The following is a 9,273-nucleotide window of genomic DNA, read 5'->3' as shown; positions in this document are numbered from 1 at the left end:
ATAAAACAAAAAAAAGTAAAATTTTCTATATTTTTTTTATGAAAGGTATTTTTTTAACCCAAAAAAGCTAATTCAAACTGGCACAAAAAATTATAAGCATATTTGGAAAAAGGAAAAAGAAGAAGAAGTTGTTCATATTGCTGTGCTGTTCTGAGTTTGGCAATTGGCGCCGTGAGAGAGAGCAACAGCTCGTGCCCGGTCTGAAACTGAGGTGGCACCTTACCTCTCTTCGTTTCCTGCCTCAGATTCAGATCCACCGTTTCAACCAGGTACCCTCATTAAGCTTCAATTCCTCATAATCATGGTTAATTAATAATATCAAATATAATTTTCCTTTAATTTAGTTTGATTTAGGCTTATTTTTCTTTTGCGCTACATGGTTCTGTATTCAGATTCAGATGATTCTGCTTTTTGCAGTGTGCATGGCTTAGGGAAAATATATAAGTTCATGAATCAGCTTCTGAGAAATATTTCTTAAGCTTAGAGGAACTTGTTTCAATTTTTAGCGAATTTTTCTTTTCCCTTCCCTTCACGTGTAGTAGATTTATAGGTATCAAACTATCAATTATATTATAATCATATATCATAATGCCTGTTTTGGAATTGGATCATGATAGCATGTGATATATCATATAAGTAGCCAAGTTAATGTATGACAGCATAGTTAGTATATAGCGATATGGTGTTAGAGATGAACTTGTCAACAATATAACAAGCAACGGTGAAACTTGTCAGTGTTAATGTAATCTTGCTAGTACATAGTAGTTGAATTTTCACCCTGTTGTAGTTTTTGATGGTTACATGGTTATTGTTTGAATCTTTGTGCAGATTATTATCTGTGGACTGGATTGCACTTAATAAGTTGGATATTATTCTTTCTCATATTGCAGTCTCTCTTTTTATTTTTTCTCCCCCGAAATAGTTCAGTTTTGAGGTCGGGAAATTTGAAGACTTTGCTTGAAATAAATGTAGGATTTTGGCTGGGTCAAGCTCCAGTGTCTTTGTGTTGGTGCAGTTATGCACCCACAGACGAACTGAGGTATCCGAATTGTCCTGGTGCCATTTAGGATTACAGAGATGTATGAAATGGCATGCTTAGCTTTTATGCTCCGTAGCATTTGTTTGGATATTTGAATGGTTCGGTTCTGATATCTTGTATAATGAGATGAAAAGGGCCCTCCGGCAATCTGCCTTTATCCTGATGAGGGAGTTATCATGGTGTTTCTTTGGCCACAAAATCGACTGGCGAAGATTGTTTCTTCTGGCGGCTGTTTTGACTGTATCTAGTATTTTGTTTCAGATTCTTGTACATAGGTATTTACTAAATGATCAGTCTCCTTATGAAAATGATTCATCACACCTATCTTTGAATAGCAGCACCACCAAAGAGGCAATACTTCAGCAGGTTCGCCTCAGCCTTCCTTACTCTGTTATTTTACTTAATTCGTCAAATGAAGTAGTACAATCAGTCTCATTTGAGTCAGAGAGAGCAGAAACCCGCCTGAATAGTTCAATCTCTAAGAGTAAAAGGGAGGAAAAGCTTGCTGATGCAACAAAAAATACAAGATTTTCACCACCTCTTGGTGTTCCTTCTTATAAGCAGGTAGAAATTGGTGAGACCTTGATCCTACCACCTTTTCTATAAAGTCACCAATAATTTGATGCATATATATTTCTCAGAGACACATACAATTGTCGCCACCTCATGAGGCCCTTGTGTATGCAAAGAAAGAGATTGATAATGCCCCTTTGGTTAATGAAGATCCTGATCTCTATGCTTCTTTATTTAGGAACATTTCTGTTTTCAAAAGGTACCTTGAATTTATTTGTTTTTATTTTTGGGCGCATACATATTCATCTTGCAAGAAGGATTGGTTTGTTGTTAATACTTATTAATATTCATGATACTGAATTGAAGCATTTTATTTTATACTTTCCTTTAGGAGTAAAACTGTGAAAGAGTTCACATTTGTTGGTCACATGCATAAATGTGTCAAGTTTTGCATAATAAGCTTCTATCACTGCACATTGATTTCCTTATGTCAAACCTTTTGAGAATATATTCCACTTGTGACCAATCCCCCTGTTTCTATGCCGTGTAAGCCTCTTTATTATGCTCTTTAAAACTCCTTAACATTCAAGCAAACCAAGAAAACAAGGTATAGACTCATCAAAGAATCTGAAGAATAAAGAACCAGTGCTTCCATTATCACTTGGTCTACTACCTTTCCAAAGAACCACTCTGCCTAAATTTAGACTTACAGTTCTAAATAAAATGAAAAGATATCATTCAGAAAAAAAAAAAGGGAAGTTTAATATTTTGTGTCAGTCACATTATTGACTGTGATCAACCTGTTTATCCATTAAACATTCAAATTTGACTATCGGGAATTTAAATATATCTTTTAATGTAGCTGTAAATTGTTGGACCCAGTTACTCCATTGTTTTTCTATAGTCATCCTCACTAAGCTTTCCAGTTTTTAAGGAATGAATATTGGCAATTGAATGATGTGATCTAGGTCTTTATATCTATTTTATTGTCATCATCATAACATGATAGAGTTTCAAGATTTTTTGAGCTATCTGTGTATTTCATTAAACTCTGATGCCATCATACACATTCAGCTACATTGTTTTAGTACCCCATAAATAAGTTTTTCATCTTCCTCAATGCTTTTAGTTCATAATTACCAATTTTGAACATTTCTCAGTATGAATATGATGCAAAACTTTGTTATTGGTTGCTGTTTATGTTTTTGGATTATGCTGCACCTTGGATATATGAAGAGAATTCTCTGTTATGTTAAAAACCATCTTGAATCAGTATTGTGCCTCAATTTTAGGAGCTATGAACTGATGGAAACGATACTCAAAGTTTATATATATCGGGATGGAGCAAGGCCCATTTTTCATACACCTTTCCTTAAGGGAATCTATGCTTCTGAAGGATGGTTTATGAAGTTAATGGAGGGAAATAAGCAATTTGTCACCAAGGATCCTGAGAAGGCTCACTTATTTTATCTTCCATACAGTGCACGCCAAATGGAATTAGCACTCTATGTGCCTGGGTCACATAACTTGAAACCATTATCGCTCTTTCTTAGGGACTATGTGAACAAGATTGCTGCAAAGTATCCTTTCTGGAACCGCACACTTGGGTCGGACCATTTTCTTGTTGCTTGCCATGATTGGGTATGGACCATGTATCTTGTTTCTGTAGAATTAGTTGATTCTGATAATGTGTCAAAAATTGACCCTCTTATAAGCATAAGCCCTTAAAATGTACAGAATTTGAAGGCTTACTTTGCTTTACCTTCTCCTGAAATTCAGCTTTTATATACTAGAATAAGTGTGGCAAGATTGATCATTTGTTAATCATAAAAGCTATAATATCTTGTCAAGAGTGAGCTCTTCATATGAAGTTTGATTTTTTTGGTGGAGGCAACTGAATGGTTTTATACACCTAAGAATTTGATTTTCCTAAGATTGACAATACTTAGTGAGTATCACAACTTTTTAATTATATTTTTTCTGCATCTGCATGTTTTAGATCAATTATTTGAAAGAATAAAAATAATTGTTTTAGCATAAATAGTATGGAAATGTTATGAGAGATTAGCAAAATATACAGTGTCCTTGTTTAATTTGCACCTCAAAAGTATGATCAATTGCATTTATGCATAGAATTCATCATCATTTTCTCATCTTTGTAGGGTCCATACACAGTGACTGGCCATGAGGAATTAGCCAGAAACACTATCAAAGCTTTATGTAATGCTGATCCGTCCGAAGGAGTGTTCCTAGCAGGAAGAGACGTTTCACTACCAGAAACCACCATAAGGGCACCAAGAAGACCTCTTAGACATCTTGGGGGAAATAGAGTATCGCTACGTCCAATCCTTGCCTTCTTTGCTGGAAGCATGCATGGTAGAGTGCGTCCCACGCTTCTTAAGTATTGGGGTGGTGGAAATGATGCAGACATGAAAATCTACAAGCGTTTACCTTTGAAAGTTTCCCAACGGATGACATATATCCAACACATGAAATCGAGTAAATATTGTATATGTCCGATGGGGTTTGAAGTCAACAGCCCTAGAATCGTCGAAGCCATATATTACGAGTGTGTTCCCGTGATCATAGCAGATAACTTTGTTCTTCCTTTTAGTGAAGTTCTGGACTGGAGTGCTTTTTCCTTGGTCGTGGCTGAGAAAGATATTCCCAAGCTGAAGGAAATTCTATTATCCATTCCTATGAGAAAATATATTACAATGCAAAATAATGTGAAGATGGTACAGAAGCATTTCCTTTGGAACGCAAGGCCAATAAGATATGACTTGTTTCACATGATCTTGCATTCAATATGGTACAACAAGCTGAACCAGATTCAAAGTTCACAGATGTAAAAATCGTTTTTGGTATCTATTTATATTGAATTTGAATGCCTGAGTTCTGTTTCGGTGAGATTCTGGATGGAATGAAAAGTATTCTTGATGGATTGGCATCATGCATAAGAATTTTGATTGTTATTATCTGGAGATGATGTCTGGAGAATGGTTATCATCTTTGGAATGAGTTGTGGCCTTTATTTCCAAGCCCATTAACCGTGAACTATATTGTTTATTTTGTACAAAAACTGAGGGAGATTTTTTTGTTTTTTTTCCTAGTTACTTTATCTTGATTTAGATTTCAATGTATAATATTAGTTCTTAATTTCTTAAAAACGAAACACAAAAGGAGGAAAGGAGGGGTTGAAATGGATATTGTTTTCTATAGATTCGAATCTATTTGTCGTCTTCCCTATTTACACCCATTGTCACACTATTCGAATCAGCAAAAATTGATAGGAAATCTTATTTTTAATGGCAAATTGAACGAAGGATTTTTTTGTTGCCATCTTAAAAGGTCACTGAATCATTCTAGCAGCCTCATGGGACGAAATGCAGTTATTTTTACAACCACAAAACTTGCCTATTAACATTTACATTAGTCTAATCTATAATACTCCCAAATTTATGGATGGGAAAAGGATTTTATGTGGGAATAGAATGGATGTGGAAGGAAAAGGTTTGGAAAAATGAATTGAAAGATTGGGAATGATATAAAGTTAGAATTTGAGAGTGTTAGATTAGGTTAGAGAATGTAATTTAGGAATTTTTGATAGTATTTTAAAGTGTGTAGTTTTATCTATCGAAACCTATCTTTCATAGTTACAAGTTAGTTTTAATATTTTTATTAATAGATTTGTCAGCGTCATAATATTTTACAATCAATTTTGTACTTTAGTCTTCATTTTCAAAATAATTTCTTCACCGATGGTGATCAAATGGATAAAGATCATTGCCAAAAATAGTGTCACAAGAAAAAAAATAATTACAATGCAAAAAACTTTTGAAAAAGAAAAATAACATTGCACAAGAAATTAGATAAAAAAATTGTTATGTTGATGTTGTTGGTATTAGTGTTGATATTAATTGAAGTAGAAGAGATGACTATGGTTATATAATAGAAGTAGCAGAGTTGGAAGTTATAATGATCAGAATAATGAAAAAGGTAATAATAGTAGTAATGGTTGTTGATCTTATTAATGAAAAGAATTTTGTGGAATTTAAAATCTCATAGATTATAAATAAACTTCTCATGAAATTAATTTTCGTTATTATTTGATAGATTTTTACAAATGATTCGTATGGTTTCAAAATAATAATTTTAAGAATCAAAATATCCCTTTTTTCTAGAAGTTGCATTGTCTTTAACGAGAATAGACGAGTTCATATTAGTCTTTATTTTCAAATATCAACAAACATTGGCTAATGTAGCAATTTTATTGCATACAAGACCAATCATTAATTCTTACACATTTCGTTTCTACCAGCTGAAATTCAAAATAATTTATTTCAATTTCATGTCATTTCTTTTTTCATTTTTGTATTCTCATGACTCGTCAAATTCTAAGTACTTGTTTGCCCAATCAAAACCAAAGGATCCTTCAGTAGAGAAATCAAAAAATTCGTTCACATCGAAGTTAATATCTAAATTTTCGTCACTCCCATTATTAGTGGCTCTATTATGCTCTAACATTATTTTACTGTCCTCCATATTATTGAGTGTGGCACCACTTTCTTTTGCTGTTGAAGTTGATGGTTCTCCTGCATTGGGATTTACTTTTTTGCACAAATGAGAATTCCAGTGGTTCTTTATTTCATTATCTGTTCGCCCTGGAAGCCTCCCAGCTATCAGAGACCATCTACACACACAAAGGAGAAGTAGTAGACTGTAAAAAACTTTTCATGAATTCAGAAAATTTTACTAGAAGAGGTTACATTAAAATCTTAGTTTAAAGTTAGAAATAAAATGAGTGTTAGATATTTGGATTTATGACATGCGCAAAAAAGAAAAAAGGAGAAGACCTTCAACATCAATTGTAAAGTATGCTTATTGAAGTATTCTTATCTTTTTTTTTTGAATAAAGATGTGTGTTTTATTTAACGAGCGAGTTTGAAATTTTTTTTTTGTCTAAATATAGAGTACCGTGAACGTGAATAGTAATTTCAATACTTTTAGTGCTTTTACTTTTAGTGTTTTTTTAACATTTTTAGTAAAAATTCCAGCATTTTTTTTTAAGTTTTAGTGACAATTTCAATTTTTTTTTATATATTTTCTAAAAGTGTCATGTCATTTTCAATTGTTTCCTTAAATTGCAAATGATTTTTTAATTATAGTCCATAATTAGGTCAACTTTTTGTTTTGTTTTGTTTTTTTTCAAATTCAATGATTTGATAAAAGACATAGGTCTCTATAATATACAAAAGAAAAAAAATATGTATTACTCAGCACCTACATTTCCCTTTCTTTTTTTTTTTTCTTCTTTCCATATTATCTTCTAAAATTTCTTATTACAATTGTGTATATATTAACAAACCTGTTTCCTAGAAGTTTGTGAAGCCTAAGAATCAAGTCTTCTTCTTCAATTGTTATGTTTCCCCTCTTGATATTGGGTCTAAGATAGTTTAACCATCTCAGCCTGCAACTTTTTCCGCATCTTTTTAGACCTGCCAGATCATACAATAATATATAGTAATACATGTTAAGAACAATTATAGTTTTGTTTATTTTGCTTGTAAATAAAATTGAGTTGGATCCAAAACAGAACAAAACAAAACAAAACATGTCTCTAGTCTCTACTATATATATATATTGATGACCTGATTTGACTGCAAGAGTCTTCCACCTCTTTGCACCATGAATTTCAATGAACCGAGCTAGTTTATCATCTTCTTCTGGGGTCCATGCCCCTCTATTCATCATCACTGATGATATCTTAGTTGACTTTTTATTATTCTTTGGAGCCATTAGTGTGTGACGACTAAGGCTTTTCCTTTCGTGTTTTAAGAGTACAAAGGTTTAATAAATATTTGTGTTTGGTTATGACATTATATCAAAGAAGGGTTGATTGGTCACTATATATGCATATGCCTTATTTGAAGGGTCAGTGGGTTCATGCATCTACCCTTCTTCCTTCCTTAGGATGGTGAAAATAAATAAATGAGACGCCCCAACCAGTCAACTTCCATTATATATAGACTAATTCTTTGGACTTCAGTTATAAATCTTTGTCATATTTAATATTTCAGATTTTTGTTACACATCTAAATCTTATTACCATTTAAATCTAACCAAATAGGCTTAATATTAACAAAGACCACTCTCATTAAAAGAACGTGTACACAGTTTCAAAATTCCAAAAAGCGTTATTTGTTTCTTTGCGCTCTAATATAAAAAACCATTCATATTTTCTATTCAAAACTGCAACAAAAGAATTTAAAATCTCTCTCAAAATCTCTCAAAAATCTTTCAAATTCTCTATGAAAACTACTACAAAATCCAATAGTGTGTTTGAGATCATCAACAAAAAACACAGAAAAAAAACAACAAAAATTCTTCAAGGTACTGATAAAACTACTTGTTTATTATGTTCACTTTTCCTCTTCGCATTTCTCGCATTTTTTGCATTTTTCGCATTTCTATTAGTTCGGTTTAAGATTTAGTGGACTGAGTTCGTTTATTTAGTAGATCGAATTTCTTTGATTCAATTTTTTATTATTTTTCTCTGTAACTAGGGCATCTAATGAAACTGTGTTATTAGTTTATTGGTTCTGATAAATAATTTTGGTTTATTTCTTAGTTTAATTGAGGTTCATTTGGATCCAGAAATGAATTGGATGTATTTTTGTTGATGATTGAGTCTTTTTGACTACTTGTTCAAATCTGAACTAATTTTGTTTCATTTTTGTTTTAATTGAAGTTCACTTGCTGCTGATAAGTACTGACCAAATTTTTTATTCCTTAAGTAACTTTGTAAGAACCCGATTTTTGGTAAACAGGCTTTTCTTGGTATTTTAAAATTTATTTCGCCAAATTTTGAATCACAGCCCAATAAAAAATAGTGAGGCTGGCCCAATGATAAAAAAAAAAATTAAAGAAAAATTGAAAAATTAAATAGAAAAAAGTCATTAATAAGGTCAAAATTGACTTTATGAGGGAAATTAATCCCCCTAAGTCAAGTTTGACTAGTAAATAATAAATATTAGCTTACCGTTAATTTATTTTTCTCACTAGAGACTTTCTGAGCCGGGAATTCACTTTTAGTGACGGTTTTGCGTCTGCCGAAAAAAAATTCTTGTAACCGAAAACTTTGAAACCAGTGGTAAAAATAATTTCTACCTTAGTAATTGTATCCAAGATTAAGATTAGCCATCTATTCATGATTTATTTCTTTAAGAATAAATCTTAGCCTTTAATTATTTTACCACACGATAAAATTTATTTTGAACCGAATTTCTGACTAGTATTCCGCAAACGACTTCTAGAGACCCCAAATCTTCTTACTTGGCATCCAAGTAACTTGTCCCTCCTTCTCAGCCTCTGAGCCAATACTATCTCAGTCTTTTACCCCTCATTGCTATGCTTTTAACCTCGAGTAACTAACTGCGGTTAATTGCGGCTCGACATGCAAGCGCCGACCAAGCTTTCTCGTTTTCACGCCCCCTATTCATTAAATTCTAGCCCTTTACCATGAAAATTCTAGCCCCTTTTACCATCTCAAATTCAGCAAGACTTTAATTTTTTATTTAAGGAAATACTGGCCACAAAATTCACAAAACACTTTACACATTTTTACACTCTTTTGACCAAATTTTTGAGAGAATGAGAGAAAATTTTTGCACCTATTCTCTGCACCCAAGCCCATATTTCAACTCTTCTTTCATTATTTT

At 32.5% G+C, this 9,273-nt stretch overlaps 2 protein-coding genes across 2 annotated transcripts in view; one reads left to right on the top strand and one right to left on the bottom strand.

The window, feature by feature from the left end:
* LOC107629768 (probable glycosyltransferase At5g03795) overlaps positions 1-4,771 on the top strand; it is a 6,473-nt gene extending 1,702 nt beyond the window's left edge. Inside the window, exons 2-6 of the mRNA XM_021109320.1 lie at positions 91-269; positions 1,301-1,603; positions 1,681-1,811; positions 2,845-3,193; positions 3,715-4,771. Of these exons, the coding sequence (XP_020964979.1) occupies positions 91-269; positions 1,301-1,603; positions 1,681-1,811; positions 2,845-3,193; positions 3,715-4,404 (1,652 nt within the window). The 3' untranslated portion in view covers positions 4,405-4,771. The remainder of the gene's footprint in view (positions 1-90; positions 270-1,300; positions 1,604-1,680; positions 1,812-2,844; positions 3,194-3,714) is intronic.
* Positions 5,845-7,503, bottom strand: LOC107617852 (transcription repressor MYB5-like). The gene is made up of 3 exons (XM_016319725.2): positions 7,204-7,503; positions 6,921-7,050; positions 5,845-6,245 (listed from the first exon to the last, which is right to left on the bottom strand). Exons 1-3 carry the CDS (start codon positions 7,349-7,351, stop codon positions 5,933-5,935), a joined length of 591 nt encoding a protein of 196 aa, XP_016175211.1. The 5' UTR covers positions 7,352-7,503; the 3' UTR covers positions 5,845-5,932.

The sequence above is a fragment of the Arachis ipaensis genome, chromosome B01 (genome assembly GCF_000816755.2).
Source record: "Arachis ipaensis cultivar K30076 chromosome B01, Araip1.1, whole genome shotgun sequence".
Taxonomy (NCBI): domain Eukaryota; kingdom Viridiplantae; phylum Streptophyta; class Magnoliopsida; order Fabales; family Fabaceae; genus Arachis; species Arachis ipaensis.
Note: the sequence above shows the minus strand (reverse complement) of the source record. Positions and strands in the feature narration are given on the sequence as shown.

Coding starts and splice junctions, on each gene's coding strand:
- LOC107617852 (XM_016319725.2), bottom strand. CDS start 7,351: ATGGCTCCAAAGAATAATAAAAAGTCAACTAAGATATCATCAGTGATG. Junction 7,051..7,203: donor GACTCTTGCAGTCAAATCAG/GTCATCAATATA, acceptor ATGATCTGGCAG/GTCTAAAAAGATGCGGAAAA. Junction 6,246..6,920: donor CACAAACTTCTAGGAAACAG/GTTTGTTAATAT, acceptor TTGTGTGTGTAG/ATGGTCTCTGATAGCTGGGA.